General features: G+C 42.5%; 1 protein-coding gene across 1 annotated transcript in view; it reads right to left on the bottom strand.

Moving 5' to 3' along the window:
- Window positions 1-25,411, bottom strand: part of LOC125767947 (uncharacterized) — a 102,473-nt gene that overhangs the window by 2,540 nt on the left and 74,522 nt on the right. The window contains exons 4-10 of the mRNA XM_049434983.1: window positions 14,132-14,257; window positions 7,088-7,448; window positions 4,986-6,998; window positions 4,685-4,905; window positions 4,322-4,586; window positions 821-971; window positions 50-169 (exon numbers count right to left, since the gene is read on the bottom strand). Coding sequence (XP_049290940.1) covers window positions 50-169; window positions 821-971; window positions 4,322-4,586; window positions 4,685-4,905; window positions 4,986-6,998; window positions 7,088-7,448; window positions 14,132-14,257 — 3,257 coding nt within the window. The remainder of the gene's footprint in view (window positions 1-49; window positions 170-820; window positions 972-4,321; window positions 4,587-4,684; window positions 4,906-4,985; window positions 6,999-7,087; window positions 7,449-14,131; window positions 14,258-25,411) is intronic.

Here is a 25,411-nt window from a genome sequence, read left to right as displayed (position 1 = left end):
AGAGATTAGCACAAAGTGGTGAGCTAGGGTGTATGATTGCAATACGTACTTCAGTGTGAGAGAATAATCCTGACGGGTTGATTCACTGTTGCGCACCAGAAAACTTCCCTCCGACAGTGGTCGTAGGATTTTTTCCGCATCGATCCGGCTGATGGAACCATGATACCAGCTGAAATAATTGGAGAGAAAAATAGAGACAAAGGTGAGTTTATTTGTGTGTTAAAATAATGTTAAAATTTTAAAGATTTTCAACGATATTTTAATTTAATTTATTGGATTTTTAACTAAAAACTAAACTAAAAAGTATTATAAACTTTCACTATTACAACACAACAAATGTATCTGAAGGTGTTATACTGTGGTGGGACCACCTCAGAATTCTATACTATGAGCTACTTTGGCCTCGTGAGCGGCGTACTAAACCGAACGGCTGTAATGCCATAGTATCGCCTCTTTATCTGAACAATAAATCGTGTATAGTAACTAGATTAGATATAACAGTTTAAACAGTTCATAAAAAGAACATTATTTTGAGCGTTTAGTACTCATTCGGTATTTTTCTTTACCTAGGGCTATAAGTAAAAACAGTGAGAAAAATTAAATAAATTCTAATAATTTGAAATTTTGACTGTTTATGCATAGAATTGGTCACAAAAAATCGCTATTAAACTAACAACGTTAAAGGCTTATACAAATTGTTGTTAAGCGGTATGCTTAAATTCGTCCTTTTGGGACACCTTCGTTGTTTACTTGAAAATGGCAGTTTGTCTGGGGCTTAACTAAGAAGTTAAAAATAATTATTAATAAAATAAAAACTTACCCTTGCCGATCGAGCGGAATGGATGCATCGATAAGGTCCACATTGGGCCGATTTGACCCAAGATTAAGACCGAGATCAAGTGTGCCAAACTTCTTCGGTGGCCGACTGCCACATTCGTTTAAATTAAGCGTTAAGCTTTGCTTGAAGAAACCTGCAATAAGAAACCACAAAACGATTGAAACATTGAATTAAAGTGACAGAGAAAATTTTGTTTGAAATACTCGTTTTATGCGCTAGACACACAATAAACACACGATCAAGTCGCGGACACTAGCATCAGCTTTCCAATTAGAATACAATGCATCGGCGGTATGAAATGTCCTACAACTCATCGTTGATTGCCATCAAAACAGCGGAGACCAGGCGCCACGAAATCGCCATTGTCTCGTTAATGCTTCGGTTAGCATAATCCGTGCAATTGTCTACGGCCCTTTTTGCGCAAAAAGCTGACCCCTTGCTACAGGGCACGGTGGCTCGTTATCGGCCGACGTTTCAATGCCATCCAGCATTTGTCCCAAAGTTCCGCGTTCACTATTATCGGTACTAATGCGTGATTGTTATTGTTTGACATCCAGCACCGGTAACAGTTGGACCCGGGCAGCCTCCTTCCCAACCGTAACGTTCGTGTTCAAATATTCCAACCGTTGTTGTCGTTTGAGGAACAACAACACAAAAATGCTCCCCAACATGGAACGTGCCTGGAATGCACAAAACACTTTTCCAAACATCGGCGTTACGCAGTCTCTAGCCGAGGTTTTGTAACGCTTCCCGAATACCGCCACCAATTACTTTCTAACTGATTAATTCATTATTTATTCCCCACACATATGTGGCCGACGTGGCTCGATGGCATGATTTAAATATCTCACATTGCACCCTCTCGCGAGGGTAAGAGCATCAGGTTCGCGAAAACCAGGGCTGCAACAACATGTCGCCCATTGGATCTCAAACTGGGGTCGCTGGTGGCAATACATTAAACATTAACAATTGCTTGTTTCGTGGAACGGTAATTACTTGTACTTGGTTGGCAATTTGGGCAGCGTGGTCACTCGCTAGCTCACGCGGATTTTTACGATTCATCCGTTGGGATTCATGGTTAGGTTTCTTACTTTAAAACAGTATTCTCCCCACTTTTACGTGCTAGAATATTGGGATCCACCACTGTAGCAAAAACCAAAACCGGCTGCATCTACAATCTACAATGAGGAAGTAGCAATAAATGGAGGAAAATTAGACAAAAAAAACCCACGCATCGAGCTAAATACATCACGTCAGGCACTTCGCTCACCCTTTGCTGAACAATTACCACCCAACACCAATATCCCTGTGGTGCTTATGTTGGAACGTTTGGTGACACAGGGACGATAGCAAACAGCGATAATGTTTACAACATTTTTCACTCACAAACCTGTGTGAGCGCCCGACAGAGGACACAACAGAGTCACCAACCGGTGTGGTGTAAAAACCACAAAACTTGTGCAGTTGCTGTCGTGGAATACTAAATGACCTCGCTGTTTACCGTTTGGAGCTCCTGAAAAACCCAGAAGGGTCAGCTCAAACATGTCTGCAAACAACGTGCTAAACGATTGTTTATCACAAAACGTGGATAGGGAAGCAGTAACAGGGAAGTGTACTTTAACGTGCACTGACTGTACATCCCAGAGATCGGATGAATATCGTCCCAGGCCCACCCCAAAGGTTCCGAAGGGTACGGCGTATTGGTCACTTTCAAAGCAAACTGTCAAATCTTTGTCAACTTCGCGAGAAAAGCGCACAGGGGATCGACAAAACTTTTCCTCCAACTTCATGTGTTGGTGGTACGTTGTATTAATTCCTTTTTTTTTGACCCAACCAGCTTCTATCTAGGCTGTTGCGATTAGGTTTGCCTGCCGGAACACGGATATAGGCGGTTCGATGCATTATTTATAGCATTCCCTTCGGTTTCGACTTCTGTACACAGTGCGTTTTCATTGTGCTTGCGTCCCGTAGTACCATTGTGAATCGCATGACGATGTGGCCCCATGTTTAGGACACAAAAGCTAAACGAAATCTCTCAATTCCAAAGAATGCGTAACGTGTTGTCTACCATTCCCTGCTGTGCGAAAGCCTTAATTAAGTTGTTGCCTTTCTAGTTCTGCTTGCGTCAGGGCTTTTCTATCAGGGCAGGTATCGTAATCGGAATTCATTTCATTGTGCTATTATGGTGCAGTAGAATTCTATTACCGTGCTTGATCAGCAGCATTGCTTAGTTTATGTGCAAAAAACTAAATGCTCTAAAAAGACTTTTTGCGAAAAGTGTAATAAATTTCACATTATTAAAAAAAAGAAAGTAATGCAAAAGTAGAACGTATTGGGTGGCTTGATTGTGGTCGTTGCATTGTTTGAATTTGTCTATTTTCTATTATTTCCTTCTTTACTCAAAATCGTATAGATTCATTTTTTGCATACGAAGGATGGTGTTTCTATGCTGATAATCAATCCTAATGTCCTTATTGACTGAAAGAGGAACACACAAGATTTCTGAGGACTATTTTTCACCAATAAATCCTTCTAACATCTTTATCCGTTTAAGTTTTCTAAAATAGTAATAATTTGTAGTTAATTTGCCTACCTTCAGGCGTTGAAAATAAGTTGTTAAACAATGCGCATGGTTGAGTATACAAAATTCAACGTATATTAGCATTTACCCAAGCAATGGGAATGCCCCTTCATTCTTCTCATTACTGTCTACTTTATTCCTTGTTTTTATAGTTGTTTCATATTCAAGTTTGATTTAAGAACGATTAATAAAACATATTTTACTTTTTTTATAACCTAAAAATTGTTCATACAAAAATGTTATCAGAAAACTAATCTTCTACAAAAAAAAAATCAACTAAATTCTTCTATTGGAAATACACCAGCCAAAATTGTTTACATGCAAATTAACCAGTATTTCCTCCCCATTAAATATTCCACCACGTTTTTAATCCGCTAGCATGTTCTTTATCTGCTAATGGAGCCCTTTGCCGCGGTTTCTCTCCCTATCATCCGATCATAGGCGGCAGGTGTGTCCTTCTGCACCATAAATCAATTACCGTTCTACTGCGGTGTATGCTATAGCTCTTCCCGTCTCGAACCGAATCCTTTACAAATGCGATTCTTCCCGAAACGAACGTGACGAATGTTGCAAGTAAACATACATCATCCATTTATCTAACTGCAATGAAATGGTCATTACAAAGATTCGACAGGCCCCCTTCCCACACGCAACGAAGCCGTTGTGTAATGTCCATCGTTTTCCATAGCTCAACCAACAACGACACGTACGCAATCCCAAGTGTTACAAGATGAAATCGATGTTACCCGATATCCCTCGACTGGAAATTAATTATTAAAATGAATGTACACGATGGGTACGGCTCATGGCAACATGTGCGTGTGTGTGTGATCACCGGCGTGGGGTGATTGAAACATCACTAACCTAACCGCAATCGGAGAGCAAATGGATGGGTTGCTTACCTCCAGCGAGTGCCAGCTTGCTATCGGAGTCTCGCATCGACAGACTGGATGACGCTTGTGACAGGCCGCTCGATTCGGTGCTCGTCTGCAGCAACATACCGCCCGATGTAGACGCAGTGCCTGGGAATGGGTGCTGCAACTGATGCTGCAGCAGCTGCTGATGTTGCTGATTTTGCGACATTCGCAAACGACGCCTCAGCTTCGGCATATCGAAGGGTAGTTCACCCACGTCCACCGACGTGACACTGCCAGATGTGCATGGTTCCTGGGGACGAAGCGGACAAACGCACGAAATGCATCAAATTTCGTATCGTACGATGAATACTCGGTTCAAAGTTGAGCGAATGCTTTTCGCCCACTTACCTGCTGCAAGTGTGCCCTTCTTCGTCGTAACTTTGGCATGTCGAAAGGAAGATCGTTTAGGTCCTGTGGAAGTCCAGCCTGTCCTTTGTTATGGTCACCTTGCTTTTCCTGCCCGCTTAGCGATGCACGCTGAATGCCCATGTTCAAAAAGTTCGTTCGAGACTTTAGGTCCTCGCGTGAGTGCAGTGATATTCCACTGTCGGAGCCTTGTATTTCCGGACCTGGAAGAAATGGAAAAGTTGAAGACATGGAAACTTTTTCCTCGCAAAAGAAAAACCCCATACCCATCTTACACACTTACCCGTTATTAACAGCAAAGCCTTATTCGGTGCAGAACGTCTCTTTGTGACGCTCGTTTTCACAGCCTCCGTACCTACGGCACATCCACCAGCGTTCTCATCACTCTCCTTCTTGCTTACTGAGGTCAAGGTACCTCCAGCAGTAGTAGTGCTCACTACGTTCACGCCCGTCCCGTCCACCGGTGACTGTTTCTGCGAGTTGTTGTTCCGATTGTTAATGTCGGACGTCTCCGATCCCGGCTCTTGGGACGATTTGTCCGATATTGGACTTAGTATGTTTAGCTTGTTGTGCACGGCTACCGGTACACGCAGCGGGAACGCCAACGAAGGTCCCGAATCGGAACTGTGCGAGCTAAGTGATGACGAATGGCGCGAATCCGAACTAGACGTACTTCGGTTACCTTCGCTGGTGCTGGATTTTAAAGACTCCATGCTACCACCACTACTAGACGTGGCCATACTTTCCGTGGAAGAAAAATTACGCCCACGTTGCTGATGTGCCGACTGCTTACCGTGATGATGGTGCGACGTTCGGTGTCCTCGCTTCAGTTCGAGCACCCGTTCGGGCTCCAGGCACAGCGTTGATCGGGGCCGTTCGCCCACCTTACTGCCATGGCTGAATGGGGCACCATCGTTGATGCTACCGTCGCAACTACCCGTCGGAACGTCATTGTTGCGCACGTTCTGTATGTCCAACCGGAGATCCTTGAGCCGTGGATGCTGGGCAACCGCGTTCGAGGAGGGAAGATTCGGTGCGCTTTTGATGCTGTTGATGAAGAACCGATCATGCTTGCCGGGGAACTTCATGGGAAGGGGCGCAGTTGACGGCGGTGATGGGGTGTATCCCCGCAGGGGAAGCTGTGAGGAAGACGATGAGTTTGCGTTTGCGATATTGTCCATTTGTTTGTCGATCTGTAGCTTCTCCTGCAGGTCCTGTGCTAGCAGCTGGTCCGCCTTGCCGACCTCATCCGTACCTTCAATATCCGGCCCACCGATCGGTACAGGCTGGCCGGTGGAAGGCGTTTTACTCGTGGCAGCTTTGCTCCGTTTCGATTCTAATCGCTTGCTGCGATTCTGGCCCGAAACCATATTGCTGGCACTACTGCTGTTGCTCTTGGTCAGCTGCAACAGCACACTCTGATTGGTGATACGATCGACCTCATCCAGATCATCGTCCGAACGGGTGATCTTCGAATCGAACGCCGTCTCGTAAATCTGGCGCGTGCGCACATTCGCCATCTCGTCCGGTACGGCGGCACTCGGGACTAGGGCTGCAGGGTCGCTCAGGGCACAGTCAGCGCAATCTTCTGCGCCCGGTTGGTGCACGTAGAAAATACTTCGCGGACGGAAGAGTTCATCGTTATCATCGCCGAAGGCAGGCGTCGCACAGGCACAGACTGCCGCTGGTCCTAGCAAACGGTGCGGTGGCATCGAACTAGCATCGACCAGTGGACCAAGGTTACAGCTTGCACGTGTAATGGCTAATGCTTGCGCATGCCAGGCCCGACGCTTGCAACATTCGGAACAGTCCGAATCGTCCGAGGTAGTCGTGGACGGTGAGTCGCACCGGATAATACGCACACCTTCCTCTGTGATGGAGTAACGCTTCGGTAGGCAAACTTCCTTCTCCGCTCCCGGTGTGTCTAAGCTGCTACTCTTCTTATACCGCACACCCACTTCACGCCCTGGACGTACACTCCCACCGTCACCGGGTGTTTGCGATGTAGTGGGCTTCGGTGTAGCTTCTTCCCGACCTACACCTTCCTGAGTGACTTCACGATCAGTTGCTTCCTTTTCTCGTTGCTTATTCTTTAGTAAATCTGAATAGTAGTACGGTGATGGATTCCGTTTGGCCGTATCGGGCCCAGTCGTCTTAACTGGACTCTGCCGAATTGGAAGCGGTTGCACCAAATCGTCCGAGATGCTATCCGGTGAGTTAAGCTCCGGTATCTTACTTAGCTCGTCCTCTTCTTCGTCGTTGTCTTCCTCCTCGGAAGATACCGGTGCAGATGATCCTGGAATTTTGGAAATTTACCAAGAAGAATGCTTTGAGACATATCGTTCATTATAAATCGTTACACAACAACAACAAACAGCTACTTACCGGAACTAAAGTTTTGATTTATATACTTCACCTCCGAACAGCTGTCCGGACGTCGGGTACGGCTCCGTGCACGGTGTCTTCCGGTGGCTTTGTAGCTACGACGTGTATCGAAGATCTCTTCCAATGTCTTGATGGCGACAGTATTTGCGGCTGCAGTTGCCGCTGCATCCGGTACTACCGTTTGTGGTTGACACAGCGATGGACCGGAAGCGGATGGCACTAAAGGTAGCGATGGACGACCAATGGTACCAGCTACCGGAATGCCGGATGTTATTGTTGCGCTTGTGGGTAGATTATTGTTGGCGATGGTCGGAACCGCTGACAAGGGTTGTTGCAGTATTAATGGTTCTAGAAATGAAACCTAAATAAATCGTTGCGGAAAATAGAACGTTAAGCAAGAAAAGTGTTAGTATTTTTATAGCATTTTATAGCAACTTTTGTTTATATTTTCTTCGCGCAAAAAAAACAATTCTAAAGATATTCCTAAAGTACTCGGCAGTTAAACTAGTAAAAAAACGCTGTACATCCCCAAAGGTAAGATACGTAGGCACCTTTCCGCTGTATTGAATCCCAGCTTACCCAACCATAAACATTTCAAAAATCGATTATCTCCTAACCCCTCGAATGGGACACATACTATAGGTCTCCCCAGGGGAACCGTTTAGAGGTTCGTGGAATATCTCTCGCTCATAATCCTACCCATCCTCTGTCGATACCGAACCTCAAATGTGAGATGCGAGAAAGGAGCGGATAGACGTACGTACACGGATGCGGTACACAACACCCGGAGGCTCGTAACCGTATAGATGTCCCGTACCGTGTCGTGGTCCCACATGTGTGAATTGATGAATCCGTTGGGGGCTTCATTCACGCAAACGTTGAACCGTTGCTCCGTGTAATGCCAATAGTGCAAATCCTTCGCCCAATGTTTTGCCAAACGTAAGGTGACAACCAATGGAATTGTGCATGCACCTTCTGTTAAAGTCCCAACACCAAACAGAAGTGAATTCTGGGAGTGTATTTTTTATACTTTCCACTCGACTTGAAAGCACGCCAAGCGTACATGAAGGTGACATCTTGATCCCCTGGGGGTAGGGGAGCAGCAAGCGCCCCAAACAAGGCTGGGGGTGGGGCATAATTTATGACAATTTTAATTTATGGTGTAAACACAAAACATGCAATCCGCCAAACACACCAGGCGCGAATCTCATAGTCGTCACCCAAGGTAAGGGCACTTGCGAGCCATACGATTTCCATTGCGTGTTAGCGTGCACCACGTGGTTGACGGGTATTTTGCCAAAAGCTTGCAATTTTTAAACTCCTCACCACCGCCAAGTGTGTTGGCAGATCTGCCCTTGTTACGGCTGTGTCACACGATCAGAGTTGTGCGTGCGCAACGGGAAATTGAATAAATTTCTTCACGTTACATCAGGTTAATTCGATTAGGTTCATGAATATTTAGATACCGATCACAACCGGTATGCAGACGCGGCGCGAGGGGGCTACAATATTTTTCAGGACCAAAAGTTTTCCGATATTATCACTCGATCAGGGTTAGAGTTCGCGAAAAGTGATGCCATAGTAAACGCAAAGAAAAAACTGGTCACTATGGTGAGCCTGTAGCTCAAATCCGCACACTGTCACTAACACAATTTACATAAATTTAAATTGAAACTCTGGTATAAAGTTAATCCTCTACCGATGTGGTCTGCCCCTATTTACGACACCAAAATAGACCATTAAGGTGTGTATTATTGAGCGCGTTAAAAATTTCCCAGGTCAGAAGAGAGAGAGAGAGAGAGAGAGAGAGAGAGAGAGAGAGAGAAAGAGAGAGAGAGTACAACGCATATGGGAGGAATTATTTAATCTTTTATTTAATTAAATTTCCCCCAAAATTCAGTGTAGACGGAAATTCTTTAAACCCCGAGTGTCGGAAAAGTGTCGGATGATATCGGTGTGGGTAAAAAGATGCGGTACAAAAGACTCATTCAAATTAGCTTCCCACGTTCCAATGGTCCGAGGAATGCAAAACCTCGCAGTTCTCATTATGAAATATTTATCGAACATTATTTCGCATGACTTTCCCGTCCCGTGGGCGGACAGTTTCGAAGGCGCATCCTATTTAATATTCAGCGTCGGTATAACAACAAAGCAAACGGAAGGGAGGATAAAAAAATGTATATACTCTACATCTCGATAAGGGCATCTCGCTAGGGGACAAATTTGGACAAGAGAGAAGAAAAAAATATCCCCCAACGGACGTCTAGTGGCAATCGAGGGAAGAGAGACATCGGTTTCATTTGAAAATCTCCCTTCTATTGTAACTATCTAGATATTCTTTTTTGGGGATTGGATTGTCGGCGGGACATGGGCCCAATCGTGTGTAAAATATTTAAAACCCAATATTGAACGATTATAAATTTTTGCGCTAACAAAATACCGTCCAAATACCGAACATTCACTCCGCTGCCGAAAAGCCTGGTTCATGAAAATGTCCGCTGAACACGTTGGTAGTGCTTCTAGAAGGGAAAATTTCGAAATCGACTTTCAGTCCCATTTAGCAAATAGCAACAATGTGCACATCCCGGCAGTGCCTCAGCTCCGGATTCGGATTCGATGCTACGATATCAGACGAAACCAATAACAATGCAAAAAGAGAAATAACTTCGCTACCGAACTCTTACCATTACCAGGACCCTCCAACCAACTGAACGTGGCTTCTTGATAGCAACACAAGCAAAAGCAAAAAAAAAAACTTGTAACATTCCAAACGAGAAATACCTTTTGTTGTTGCTTCCGGCCGATTCGATTTGGAATCGGAATGGTGCGTTCGCAATAGGAGACTGAACCGTCATTAGCGACTTCTATTGCGCGGAAGCCACTGGAAGGTTGTTTTCACGCGCTCCGATCCACACCCACATCTAGCAGTTGTGAAATCACTCCAGGCACAGGCACTCTATCGTTGATGGTCGGTTGCCTAGGCTTTCCAATTCAAAGCCTAGTTGAGGGAGTGAGAGTTCAGCTCCAGTACCGGATATCATCCAATACCTGGTCTGTATGCTGACTCTTCCGACAACAATTTTTCTCGCCCATTTTCACAAACAACGGGCATCGAGGTGAACGCACACATTTTCTTCGATGGGTAAAAGTTGGATAGCACATATTACCAGTCGGAGTGCAAAAAACACAGAAGATTGCACATGGTTATGCTACCTTGCCATGTTTGGTTATTTCTAGCAACAACAACAGCAAAAAATCACTTCACTGCACCGAAACCTTTTGGACAAGACACTCCAAGGTCTCTCTGCAACTTCTGGTTGCTATATTTAACTCGAAATAAAAAAACTCATGCACAGTGGCATAAACTGCGAAAGAACATAACATTGTGAAGTCCGATGATGCATAACGATGAGTGCCAAGTGCAGGTTGATAAGGGCATTTTAGACACTTTGCCACTTACCTGCATGTGTTGTCTTTGAAATTTATCGATTTTGCTAAACGCTAAACACACATTTGCGTCATAAGAAAATTGCTTAAACTTTTGTTTTGTATAAGCTGCATTACGAATTTTGTCTTGATTGTTTTCGAAAATGGCTTTGAAATACTAATATTTTGTACAGCAATACAGATTATCCGTAATATGTTGTGTATTATCTTATAGGTATAGAATAACTTAATCTTATTGTAAAGTATGCTCCTTTTAAACCAATTATATATTTCTAAGTACTGCTGCAGGTTTACCTCTTAAGATTTAGTAAACGCCTAAAGATATGCTAATTCTATACAGCAGAGTTTAATGAACTCAACATATTTTTCACATGTACAAAAAACACTATTTATCTATTCTATTTCAACTTTCGTAGAAGATGATGAAGCAACAACTCCACTTCTTTCATCTCTTCACAGATTTCATGGCTTCATATGACAGAATAGCCAGGGTAAAACTGTAAGACGCATTGAGATCTTTCCCAATGAAAATCCCGTCCAAGCTGACCAGATACGAAACCAGACTAAGAACCATTTTGCTCTCACCAAGGCTATGCTCCAAAGATATGGGATAGCTTGCCTATTCTTCTAGCTGTAGAGAGGCCCATCCGCGATTCAGCGATTCGGGGAATCTTCTTTGAATCAATCCAGATCTTGGCATACGTGGATGACATAGACATCGACGCATACATTGGTTTACAGCTCTCCTATGCGGCGGACGATTATCAAAGGATCAAGCAAACGGCAGAAAATCTTAGAATAAAGATTAACGAGGCAAAAACCCAATTGATGGTTGCAACACCAACGCCCCTAGTAACAAATCCTACCTAAAGCAGGGGCGACGTACAGATAGGTAACTGCACTTTTGAAGTCGTCCAAAATTTCACAAATATTGGATGAATTGTCATCACCGACAACAACCTTGATGTTGAGATACGCGCTAAGACTGAAAACCGGCTTCTTTCAGTATTTTGAGGAAGCTTGAGCTCCACTCAAAACACCCGTCACGACGATCGAAGGCTTTTGGGCCCTGTATCGGTGGAAGTACAATGAAGGAGATGAGATATATGAGAGATGAGACTATGAGATGTACGAAGAAGTCACTATCCTACAGCGAATTACAATCGTCAGAATCCGGAAGGCTGGTCATGTCATTCAAATGGCACCTGACGACCTAACCAGTAAAGTTCTTTTAGGTCGTCTACATGGAGATAGTAGGCCTGATAGGCCCAAACTGAGATGCAGTAAGGGTGTTAATTAGCAGACGACTGCCCACGGGTTCCATCACATCTTGTGGACTTATTAATCCGTTTTGTTGAAGATCAATTCTCGACCTTCAGTGCATTAGCCCAACGCTAAAGCACGAAACCATGGAAATCCTAAACATTATCAATATCCTGGACATTCGGTGTAGTTAAAAAAAGGCGCAGTAAATCTAAACTACATTTAATTAGAATGTGTCCCAAAAAGTCTAAGTTTGTAAGTTTTATGCGTGTGAGATACAAAACAAAATTAAACCCACAAACCACAATCCACTGCCGTAAAACCGTTGAAATCAATAGCTTTATTTAATTTTTGCATCATTTAAAAAAAACTCTCATCACCAAACCCTGTAAAACCGCGAAGCATGTTAATCCTACAAGCTTATCAAAGCTTATACTTTGAACCTTTCATCGACCCGTGGCAAAAATTCAACCATTAACATTGTATCATTGGCATCTAACGAATACAATGAATATTGATTTTTACGATTATTGGTCGGATTTTGGCTGGCCACCTTCGAATTTTTTTTTTTTTTTGCATCAACATACACCGACCGGCACAACATTATCAACAACGAACTCTAATGAGTTTCGGTTTTGAGTGGGGAAAAAACTTTTCCTATCGCTAATTTCGAGATTGTGCCTGCGTCTGTAATAGAGTGCTGCACGGGTAGAATGGAGTCTGTCGGAAGCGATTAACACGGTCCAAGCTCATCGTTGTCACGGTGCGTCGTACACACCGTCGTACACATTTACCAGGTGATACAGGGCTTAATCTAGCTGACATCCAATTAACAGCTTTAATTTCTTCTCGCGCGCTGTGGATTGAAGTAAAGCCGCGAAGAAAACCACCGGTTTAATCGGGTTGGATAGGAAAAGTTGTGCTCATACTTTAACGTGTCCTTATTGCTTGTTCAAGTTGAAAACATTCCAAGCGACTCGAGTGATTACGTCGTTCCGACGCTGGAGAGCTCGTAGTGTCGAGTGAAATATTTGTACGAGCGCATTTGGTGTTGTGAATTATCAGTGCCAACCTTTACAAAGTAGTTTATAGAATAGTAAAAAAAATACATTTTATGCTCAGTTTTAATGGAAACAGTTATAATAAAGCTTTCCTTTTACAGACATCTTTTTGTAACTACCGTTCACATGCATTTGGAAACACTGCTTTTGAATAATTCATCAATTCCATACTGTACTATCGTACTGTTGCTCTACACAATCGACATTCCAACACTTCTAGACCCATCGTCTCATAATTTATTTACAATCACCTTCCATTGCGTATTTGCGCACAATTCTGCCACCAATGTGCCCTGCCCACAAAAGGCTCCACCACTCGAATAAGTGTATCGACTCGACCCCAACCAATGGTCGAATCTGGACAGAAACATGTACCAAAACACCACACAACCAACAACGGATACACACGAACGCTCCAAACTCCAATAGCCTTCAGGTGTACGAACGTCGGTCGGTCTCCAACGTTGGTCTGTTCATCGCACAACAACGACGCAACGCACAACAATAACACCGCCACTGCATCCGACTGGGAAAGTAATTTATTTGCGTTTTAATTAAATTCTAATTCAATTAAATTATGGTAGTTCAATTTTTTGTCCATTTAAAAAGTAATTATTTGCACCACGGGCGATTTCGGAGGCCGCCGTACCGTCGTGTGGATGCACGGGATCGCACTGCAAGAAGCAGCAATCAGCAAGCTAAAGACTTCTTCAAAGTGCGGCGAACGATAAAATGTGGAGTGTTTATGATTAAACGGTATCTTCTACAAGTGGTTGAGGCAATTGGGACACGCAAAAAATAAAACTTGTTTAACCAACCAAGCGATGATTACATTTTTAACAAGCAGCTGGTAGAAACACGACACCATTCATGAGTTGTATCTATGAATTAGTGATCATTTTGCGCTACGTTTACCATAATTTTGCTGTGCTGCCTTATAAAAAGTTTTGTAAAAAGCAAGGGTAAAAACACTACTTTAATGTAAACTTAAAGAATGTGTTCTCAATTAATTTTGATTCTTTGATGACCAAACGAACTAATTAATAATAACTATTAAGTGTAATACTTCTGTGTGGCTTGGTTTCTAAGCGCCTAAAAGTATAGTATGCAGTCGTTATTTTTTCTCGTTGTGTTATTTACAAGCGATTTTTACTTCGTATTGCATACCTTTAGGCGCTGCCATCACATTATATTTACTTCTTTAAAGTTTAAAACTTTCGGTTCTAATAATAAAAAAAATAAAATTCTTAACAGTTTCACACTAACTACTTACGTGATCTGATTGTGGGCTTGGAGAGGCCCAATTGGTTGGTATATGCTGTACGAGGCAGGGATCAAAACTGGACGGTCGTTTCTTTACAAAGTCAATCGGTAAGCTGTAGTCATCACAGACAGATATCTGAAACAGAGGAAAACACAGAGCGCAATACATGATTAAAATGCTTACAATACAGTGTTGCGGTTATACTAGCAAACTTAAAATAGTGCAATGGTTTATTGGCTTTTCTTCTCGGGGCGCACAAAACCCTCCTCTGCTCTTTTGCTCTCCAGCAACATAAATAATCCTGCCCGTGTGTTTGCTGGCAGCTTTTGAACTTTCGCAAAAGATTTTCTCGCACAACAATTTCCATATTGTAACCAGCGCTGTCAACGGAAATTCCACGGCTTATAGATCCACCCACTACACGTACGCTATAACGCCTTTTAAGTTTGTCACCCTGCTTTCCAAAAAGGGAGCGGTGAATATATTCGGACCTCCTTCAAGTATGCATAAATTTCAAAATTCTATTGTTTTTGTTACATAATTCATATCGTACCGGCACGTATCGAAATAGATACGCAGACAGGTTGGCCGCTAAAGGCGAAGGGAGTTCAATCTGAGAACCCCTGCAGTTTAGGGTACAGATTTTCCAATGCCTCCAGCGTTTGTAGTCTGGTGGTAAAAGGGTTCCTTCGTATGATTTCAGCGTTTACATTAAATTCAATTTTGCTGCATGGCGTTAGAGCGGTGACCACACATTACGGGGCGGAGGTTTTTGAGGTAACCAATGCCCATGCCCCCTGAATTGCTGCAATCCGGTTTCACTCTTTAATGAATATTGGGGGAAAAACTGTTTGTACAGGGAATGTAGTGGTAATGATACGACGATTAATACCACGGACTGGTGGTGCTCGATGTGCGACAGAGACCAGATCGACGACGTATCGACAAGTGTTTGCGTCGGTGCGTTTTGTTTAAATACTCACATGCATCCACTTCAAAATCAACCCTTATTTATGGACCTGCCCAACTTCATCCATTCGGTAATTCGAGGGCGGCATTATGCAAGCACTACAATGTGGTCCAAAATGTGGTTGAAAAGTAATAAATTATTTACATGATTTTTTTTATATTTATCTCGAAAAGTTTTTAAGTAATGCTTTAATGTTTTTTTTTTTATTTTCGTTATTTGCAGAATTCACTTAATTTTCATTAATGGATTAATTTCAACTTTATGTCAACAAATAATATTAAAATATTGTTTTCTACTCAAACATTCCTGACTCATAGTGCAATCACACATTTGGAGCAAAAATCAAACCAACGTTGAAGTTCCCTTGTTCGCTCGGTACAGTGAACCCCGGTTACCGGAAGTGACTGGTGATCGGCCAACATGCCCGTCTATGGAATGCACAAGTTTTGTCCGCACACCCACACCCACTGCATATTATTCATATTCATGATTTACGGTCGCATTAACCTTAAATACGTACGGATGCGTTGAACACGTTCAGGTTCAGCGTCATGTTCTTTCGCTGTGGGCAAGCCAGGCAAATCCCCAACCCCAACCCGGGGGTTCACATATTGGATCCTGCCGGTACTCCCATCCCAATGAAGTGAAATTTATTAAGCCGTAATCATAGCAAACAATACACCGACTCCATGCACAACCCTTGCCTGCTTGACCGTGTCCCCCTGTACGCCAGACGTCGAGTGAGAAACCATCGACATATACCAGCCAGTATCATAATGTTTGGTTTTCATTTCCCGGACAGCTTTTTCGCGAACCAACACAATGGGGTGGAAAGGGGGAGGATGAGACAGGCATGTTTTTCTTCTCGTGGCAAAGCAACGGACAAACAAACAAAAAATAGGTACGGAAAATGAAATGTTGGTCATTCGTTAAGGGGTGGCTTATTGAAAGAATAATTCATTCCAAAATGATTTCGTATCAATTTCAATTATGCCTGTATTTGTTGCTTTTGATGATGGCTGCATTTTATTACCCGGCCATTAATTACAAGGATGCGATAATTATCGTAAGAGATCTGTGAAACAAACGACACACGTTTTTTTTTATTTTGGATTTGGAGTGTATTTAATACTCTTTTTATACCAACCAGACACTGGATATGAAGTTTAAAAATTTACTTGTTTTAATAAATTCTTTAAACAATTAAATTCAGCGACATAGCGACAAGCGACCGTAAACTATGTAAAGCAAATACCTTAGCTCTCACAATTCAGCGACAGATTAATTCACGAGCTCAGACATAGAAGAACTTTCATGCAACTAGCTCTTGAGCCCAAGCTCATCTATCGCGAGCTATTTTAAGATCAAAATAGCACTTAGGCTAGATTTTATTTGTTGTTTTTCCAAATAGTAAAATATTTGATATTTTTGAATTTGTTGAATAAGGTATGATGCTTTCCTTGTAAAATGCAATATGTAGTATGAAATTTTCGAAAGGTATTTTTTTTAATTGTTATAATATTTAATTATTTTATCCGTCGTTTCAAGTTATCATAAAAAAGCCAGTGTTTATATAGCTATACCAAGCACTGTATTTGATTAACTTAATTAAAATGATGAAAATAGTATATTTCAGAGTTACATCATCTGACTCACTCATCATAGCTTATTACTAAGATCTAATCTGAAGTTTTATAGTATATGATACTTGTAATAGTGGAAGATCTTCCACCATGACTCTCTTGTTGGCTCTTTAACGACCTCTAAGGTCACGCCGGCCATTTCTGGCTTACTAGAGTGATTTTTTCCGCGTAGTCGTATAGTCCAGTGCTCCCCAACCTTTTTACCGCGAACCACTTTTTGTTCGACATAAGTATATCGCGGCCCACATCAGACTCTAAGAACGGATTTTTTTAAATAAAACATTAGCAAAAAATGTAATTGTCCGCAATCTGACACATCGAGGGGTGTAGAACGATTTCGTCACGTAAAAACGCTTGAAATGGTAAACAATACGTATTAAAATGATCGGTCCAACGACCGAAAATTTCTTCCGCGGACCACTTCTACTTAAGCCACGGACCATAGGTTGGGGACCACTGGTATAGTCAGTCCTTGCTACGGGGAGACGGTCCGGATGGGATTTGAACCCGGTCCTGCCGTTTGGACCGGCACCGTTTATCACATGCACCACCGTGCCCCAATGAATTACTCCACCATGAATTACTAATAAATTAGGAAATCAGGATAACTTTATACGATATTAGAAAGAAAGATGGTTTTTAGTTATCCTGTCGTAGATGCTTTTTTTAATTTTTTGGTCAAAATAATTTAAAAATTCATCTCCAAGTTTATATGATTTGAACTTCAAGTTATACTTATTTAAAAAAACGTAACCCCACACACTAAATGAAAAATAAAACTAAATTTCTACTAAATCCCCAAAAAGACAATCTATTTCTACATAAAACAAAAGGAAATCAACATAAAACGCCATGCGTCCGTTAAAATTCATCACGCTGGAAAGCATCTTGTGTGATTTATTCCTACACGAGCAGATCTATGAAGATTCCACCAAAACAAATGCAATACAATCACCCCGGGTTGGCAGTAATACCCAGTATACCATTAAATTTTCATACATAACACAGATATATTGTATCTTTTGCTATTTGAGGTAGAAAAAAAAACACGCGCAAAAGAAAAGCAATGTTCAAATAAAAATATTCACACCTTTACACCGAAACCGTCCCAGAACGAGCGGACATAGATTTCACTTACGGTTCATTCTAAAGGTAACTCTTCAGCCCTACTAAACCACTAGCAAAAGTTTAGAAATCGTATGAGAGAAGTGAACAAGAAAAAAAATTTAGCATCCAATTCGTAAACGGGTAGCGGGTGAAAATTCAATAGAAACCACTATGTTGCTCACCGCACCACAGCCATTCGGAACAGGTACTACAATTTGTTTCGCCACCCTTTCGCTACAACATGGCGGATAAATTCGACAAATTACGGTAGCCTAAATGGGGTGGAGGAACCAAAAGAAACCGAACCACCCCACACATCCAACGTCTTGAGACATGCGTCACATGAGACTCGTTGAAGATTTGTCGAAAAAAAAATCCTTCCACACGGTACTGCTTCAAATCTTTCGATTCAAGACAAGCCACACACACATGCTGTGGAGTTGAACGAAAAGAAGGAAACCGGAAGAACCAAATCAAATCAATTTCCGGCTATAAATCAAAGGTACGGCCGGGGAGAGATGATTCCAATATCTGTCCTTTCTCCGGGGCTCAACCTTTGCCGTACTTTTGTCACAGAATGGGAGCTTATCCGATGCGACGTAGTACCGTTTCTGACTGATCGGCGTAATAGGCCACCGCTGACTATTTGTAAGGATCGTACATTCGCGGTCCCCAGAGATTCGGAACGGAGTGGCGGAACGCCAAGAGAACTCCAATGGCGAATAGGAAAATCCCAGCTATTCCAGCCGAGTACAACCGGACGACACACGTGTAACAGTTACAAAAAAAACCCCGGTTCACCATAAAGACACAAGCTTCCTCAACTAGGAGCTACACTACTGCTCTTATACACTGCCGTCTTTGGCAGGAAATTGCTCGTTTCATCAGCGCACGCAATTGCAAAAAGGGATTCTATCCGTACCATCCGTTGATCTTTCACCGGCGACATTCGCCATCAGCTTGCAAACGATCAATGCTTTCGCTTTCCGCTTTCACAAACCTGGCTACGTGTTGAAGGTGGTGAAGATTTATGGCATCTCATTTGAATGCTAGTGTAAATGGTTCGATATCTGAGAAGGGCGCACGAATGCATCCACTCGCATGTCCATACGTACGAACGCAAATTCCTTTTGTCTGTTGTGCGGAATGTAAAGAGGGTTTTATTTATTGAAAACACTATTTACATTTTATATTTATAACATCTAATATGCATGGCTTTTTCTTCTGTACATTTTTTGTGTTTTCTTTTTCTCCAACCATTCTCCTGCGCAAATAGACGGAGATTCGAGCATATTCACACACAGCAGCCAAGGTTGGTGACGGATTGCAGACAATGTATTCAAGGTGTAGCAACCCGTCTTCTGGTACTCAAGATATATAAGGATTCTCTCCCTTCAGGCATCTTCAGCTCTGGTTAACGTGTAGGCGGGAGAGCCTCCCGCTTTTCACTGATTAGATTTTCCACGTCCTTCCTTACACTCACTCGAATGCCGGAATGGAAGTGCCGCAAGGTTGATGAAAGGCACTACAATCACGGCACCTTTTGCACAAAACTAGTCACGTTACCAAAACGGTACGATCCCCAATGCAAACGCAACAAATGGATACTCATTTCCTTGGAATCCGTATTTCCCACATGGGTACAGCAAACGCTAACGGCTACTCATTGATCTGCTTGTCCGCGGGAATGCAATATCGTACCGAAATTGATTCCATTTACACGGGTTGTACCATTATTACGCACCATTTGTAACGCTGCTCTCCATCTTCCAATCAAACGACTTGCGAGAATTCAGCGAGAAGTGAAACATAATGGTGCCACTCACTCCCAGACTGCCTGGGGAATTCGTGAGCAAACTTCAAAATAGCACAACTTTAATTACAACCCACACTGGTTCGGTAAAATGGGAGAAAATTTGCATTTTACACCCAATCACCGGCAACATGTTGCTACAAAACAGATTCAATTACTTATCCATTAGTGAGCAATGGTGGTTGTAAAAAAATAATTCCAACACCCAAATAGATACTTCAAAACCCTCCAGTAATCGTAACAAACAACATGCCGAGATTAATAGTGGAACATAAAATTTAATTCACTTCCCATTGTACGGATGAGATTGTTATCCCGTTTCCCATTCTTTCGATTTCCTTTCCCGATATTTCATCTGTAATGTTTGATGATCACCATCCCGTTACGTAAAAGGATGTCGCTTCCAACCGGTCGTTAGGTTGGGCAGGTGTAAAACTGCAGTAACTACCCAACACACGGCATCCTTTACACACGTCACAAAAACGTCCACCGGGAGCACTGTGGCGGACGGTAAAAATTCATTAAAATAGACTTTTATAGACGATCAATTTAACGCACTGACAGTCATTAACATATTTGTCCCGACGATAACTGCCCTCTTGCGGTACATTTGCTTTCGTGTGTTTGTCGGACGTGGGTCGTACCGTCTCGGGCAATGGCCATCCGCTGCTTAGCAAGCAACGGAACCCCATTCCTGGTTCACGGTAATGGTGGTTCTGCGGTGAGCTTTTATTTCTTCCAAGGTGCGTGCCAACAACGGCTCGAATGGCCCCGGGGATCGAATGGGTTAACTTTTATTGTCACACGGGTAGAGGCCGCTATACGCCGGTAGTCTCCGGCACCTGACAAATGGTTATTTTATCGTGGGAATGTGTGCGATATCAATAGGATGTTGGTGGGTATTGCAACCGTGTAATTTTACCGGTGTCTGGAACGTGTAAAGTGTTCCGTCGGTTTTTTGGGTGATTATTTGCTCTTTTGTTCTGTAAGTTGTAAACACACCCCATATTACACTGGAAAATGGTCAGACATGACTGTAAGCAATGTTGGAATCCATATATGATGATATCACGAACAACATTTTATCGAAGGAACGCGATTTTGATGATATTGCTGTACCGTGATAATAAAAATCCTTTCTACAATCAGTAGGATAAAGAAATCTGTATAATGTCAAATGTCGAAATTTGTTTTTATAATATTCTACAAATTTGCTGTCAAAAAAGTTAACTATAATTTGGTTAAAATAAGAGTAAATATCTACGATAATTCATTTGCTTACCACGTGTATTGGACACACAACGCCTTTAAGTATGCAATTGATAATATTTTTAATTTATCTTGTTGGTTTACTAAAGTAGATGAACAGGCTCACGCGCAAACCGCACATTAGTCGATATTCTTACTAGTTTATAAACCCTAGTCAAGAAATTGACGATTCTGGTCATAGTACTCACTGGACAATGGTAAGTCATTCATACGAGTAACTAACGTATATTTTAAAATTAAATTGTTTTTAAATTCCAAGTTGATTATCACAAAACAAGTAGAGCAGAATTTAAATAAAAAGTGTGAATTATTAGTTCATATACTTCATTTCATTAACCGTTTCTTAACTTTTGTTGTATTTGTAAAAAAGTCTTAATTAAGCACATTGAAAAATTCTTTAATAATAAATAACAAAAAAACATTCAACCATCAGTAAAAAAAACCATTTCCAAAAAATTCTTTGAGAACTTTACCCAACAAGCGAACACAATTCGCACACCTTAAATAAATATTAAATTTCACCAAATCGAATTTCTATATTTATCTCCACCGTTAAACTGCAGACAAACTGCAGACTTTTCACGTATTTAGCATGTTTCAGTAAAACTCGTCACGTAAAGACGGTAAATCTGCCGACGAAACGAGTCGTGATTTCGACAAACATGATCCTGTTTCCTATCCTTTTTTTTGTTTCGATTTATCACATTTTCCAAGAGGAGTTTTACTTTTTTTCAAGCTCACCAAACACTCACATAAGGAGAAAATAATTTTCTTGCTTAAATGGCTGACTGCTACTTGAAGCGAACACTAGACAACTGACTCCATCCAGCGTTCCATCGCCAGCTGTTCACCGTCACATCTGGTGAGGAAGAAGGTAGCGAATAAAAAATGTATACATCGCTTCCGACATCCATGTACCATTACATACGCACCGAAAAATCAATGTGTTGAAAAATGGTGCATCATTTTTCTTGCACCAAACAATTGTTGTCACCGAAACGAAACAGGCCCGCCACTCATAATTCCACTCTTTTCCACTACCAATTCCGTTGTCAGAGAAATAAAGAACTACCGCGTCTCCTACCTAGCACGCCTGATAAATCTCAGACGCGACAGGTTCTGCAAGTTATTGCTCTTATTATTACATAAATTGCTGCTTCACTTTAGCCAACCGAGCGAATAAAGGAGATTCCGCCGCGATCTGGGAAACGTTTTGAAATCACTCAACTTTTCACCACACCCGCGCACGTTGAAAGGTTGCTAGAGTCCCGGGTTTTGAGTGCACCCTCGTTCCACTGACCAAGAGCGATAAATTATGCTTAATGTATCTCCGGAACTCCAGGGCTCCGAATCCATGGAGCTGCCAAATAAAGGCAGAGTTGCTTTTCGGTATTACACCACCCACCCAATCGTTCCTCCAGCGGCCAGTGAAGTTGTTGCTGCTGCAAAACACGATGAAGAAAAAAGGGGGCAAAAAGTTTCCGTAAAGACGTTAACCACAAAGCAGACACCGTGACGCCATTCTTATCACCTCGATTATCGCGCCAGCAAACGGGCGGGTTGTCCAGCTGGCAGCGTTTTTATCACTCGGCCTAACCAATAAGTATGGTAAAATCTTTTCCTTCTTTCTATTTACATAAATCCTAGCGCACACACCCTCAAACGCCTTCAAGGCCGTTTGCCGTTGTCGTTGGGTTTGCTGGAAAAATGCTCTTCCTGCTTTCACTGTGCCATCTCCACACCACGCAGAAAAGAATCACCGACGTAAAAGAAACTGCGGGGAGAGAACCAAATCGAATCAACATAAACACTGCCCAAAAGGATTTACTATCCAATCTTCTCCCAGCGGGTAGGACATTGCGAGAGAATGATTCAATAATAATCATAATTTTCTTTGTCATCAGGCACTTTTGTCTCTGGGTTCTGCTGTTCGGTGGTTCTGTGAAAATGGATGGTTTCCAGATATTTAACTTTCGTCGACGCTGTGCCGTTGAGACGTTGGTGAGAACCGGCATGAAGAAAGACAATGGGGAATGGAGTTATCTTCAAGGACGTTCCTTACCGAAACATATTGGATATTGGACCACACCCTAACTGCTGGCTTTGGTCCAAAAAGGCCCACTATCCTGCACGGTACCTACAACGCCAGCGAAACTACTTCTGATTTCCGAAAACTACAATCGTAACTATTTATTGAAGTCGCTTACCAGCTCCGGACAACGCACGCACGCCCCAAACAACCTGCCAGGGCCAGCATCTCAAACATATTTCGTTTGAGTTTTATTTATGACAGTTGGTCCTCCTCCTTCTACTTTTGCTATCTCCAATATTCTTCTTTATCCCCAGTGAAACGTGTGGTTTTCTGCATGATGTTTTTTTTCGTTTTTAGTTGGTTGTGTTTAGCTCTCGAAACATTTCCGTTGATCCTTGCAAAGCTCAAGTTGTTGTCGGAACGGAAATGGAAAAAAATGAAGACCCCCTACCGATGATACTGATACGATGGATTGGACGATATGTCCATCCGTTCACGTTATGAGATTGACGGTGCAGCATTACGATGGAGGGAAAAAATGGGATACTTCATAGGCCTTTGACGTACCAGACGAATTCTTGCCCCAAAAAACCTAAGACATACATACTACCGTGGGTTTTGATTACCTTTTTCCCCATACCCGAAGGTACACAAGCGCCAACTGTAGTAATAGCCGAGAACAAGACCCGGTAATGTTATTGACAAAACGTATACACCCAACCCACATGCTTGTACGTCAAGATGTCTGGTACCTGAGCTTACCAGGCTAACATGACCGGTTCGTACATGATTATAATCCGAGAAGGATTTGTACCACGACCACCACCATTCGTTTTGAGCAGCTTGGCTCAGAGTTCTGTTTGAAGTTTTTCCCCTTAACAGCTTGCCGACCGAGCTCGATAAGATTTATTGGGCGGCTTATCTGTTGACGCAGTGATATGGTCCGAAGTTTTGGCAGATTTGTTGAGCGGAAGTCGTAATAGGCAAGAAATAATCTGATCCTTTCTAAACCACTGAAACAGGTCCCGCCATAGTGTTCCCATTATCCCCGTTTGGGATAACCCCGGGGGACAGGTTCTCAGTTTCCGGTATGGTTCACATGAAAAAAGCCCTCCTAGAGTCACAGATTTTCCTGGACAGATTTTCTTTTCAACTCGCAACTTTGATAAAGTGTGCCCAACTAAAATTTCGTATTCATAGAATAGCGTAAATCCCAACCGCAGTCATGTATATGAGCTACATTCCAGCATCGAGATGGTTTAGAGGGTACTGCATAATTTTTTGAATCCGCTATACTCACCCACCTTCTGAGATGGATCGATACTAGAGTGCCTTCCGATGCAAAAGGAAAAACAAGACATGATGCTTCGTTCTTCAGAAGTCCGGAGAATATGTGAAGAAAAATGTAAAAAATCCTCAACCTGCACTTTAGGATGTGGAAATAAATGATATCCAACACCTGCAACTCTTCAAACTTATCTCACCACCATATCACTTCTACACCTGTACCCGACCCGAACGGTTCGAATTTCTCGGGGAAATAGCCTCAGTCTCGAATTCGCTCTACTCGTCAGACTACCGGGAGCTGTATGCACTTTCCACGATTCGTCAAATATTCATGAACCTCTCAAGCTTTCCCAGCCAAAAACAATAGACCTCGGTTCCAAGCCACTGCCAGTGAATGCCTGAAGCAATCGCAAGAGAAGCAAAGGAGAAAAAAACACAATACGTATACGCATATCCTTTGTCGGCAAAAAGTCGCCACGTCAAGACCTTCTGCATCAACTCACTCTACACCAAAAAAAAGTACACCAAGGTTCTAGTAGCTCACACACAAAAAGAGCAAACACCTACTTCATTCTAACACCCCATACAAGGGACAGGGTATAGGTACCGGGGCAAGGATTCGGTTTCATTTAGTCCCCCATCGCGCATAATTCGTCCTCTCAATCAAGGAAATGGAAAAGGACACTTTTGTGATGCTGCGCTAGTGATGGAGCAGTAGAGCCGAGCGGTGTATATGTACCAGCAAACCGGGGTGTGATAAATTAAGATGTGTACGAAGTGAAACTTTATATCCTTCGTGCCCCAGAAGATGGATAGGGAGCTAACAACAATGGGGGAAACAAAAGGGAAAAGGATGCATAAAGTCCAGCGAGACGTAAATGTCAATAGAGGTGATTGTTGTTCGCGTGATGGAAAACAGGGCGGCATAATGATGAGATGTTTTGACAGCTGCGGTTCAGTTAGCATCAATTAGGATCAGGTTCGGCGTAGATGTTATGTACCACTCTCAATTTACCTTTCTCCTGCCTCCAAATCTACCTCATCCTGAACCCAGCGATACATCATAAATATTAAATTTTCGAACAATTCACACCATGCTCTAGAAGGTTTTGTTTGGACTTTCGTTTTTTTTTTTTGGCTGACGCCAGGAACTGAGTCGGATATGGTG

Source organism: Anopheles funestus, chromosome 3RL (assembly GCF_943734845.2).
Source record: "Anopheles funestus chromosome 3RL, idAnoFuneDA-416_04, whole genome shotgun sequence".
NCBI classification, from domain to species: Eukaryota; Metazoa; Arthropoda; class Insecta; order Diptera; family Culicidae; genus Anopheles; species Anopheles funestus.
Note: the sequence above shows the minus strand (reverse complement) of the source record. Positions and strands in the feature narration are given on the sequence as shown.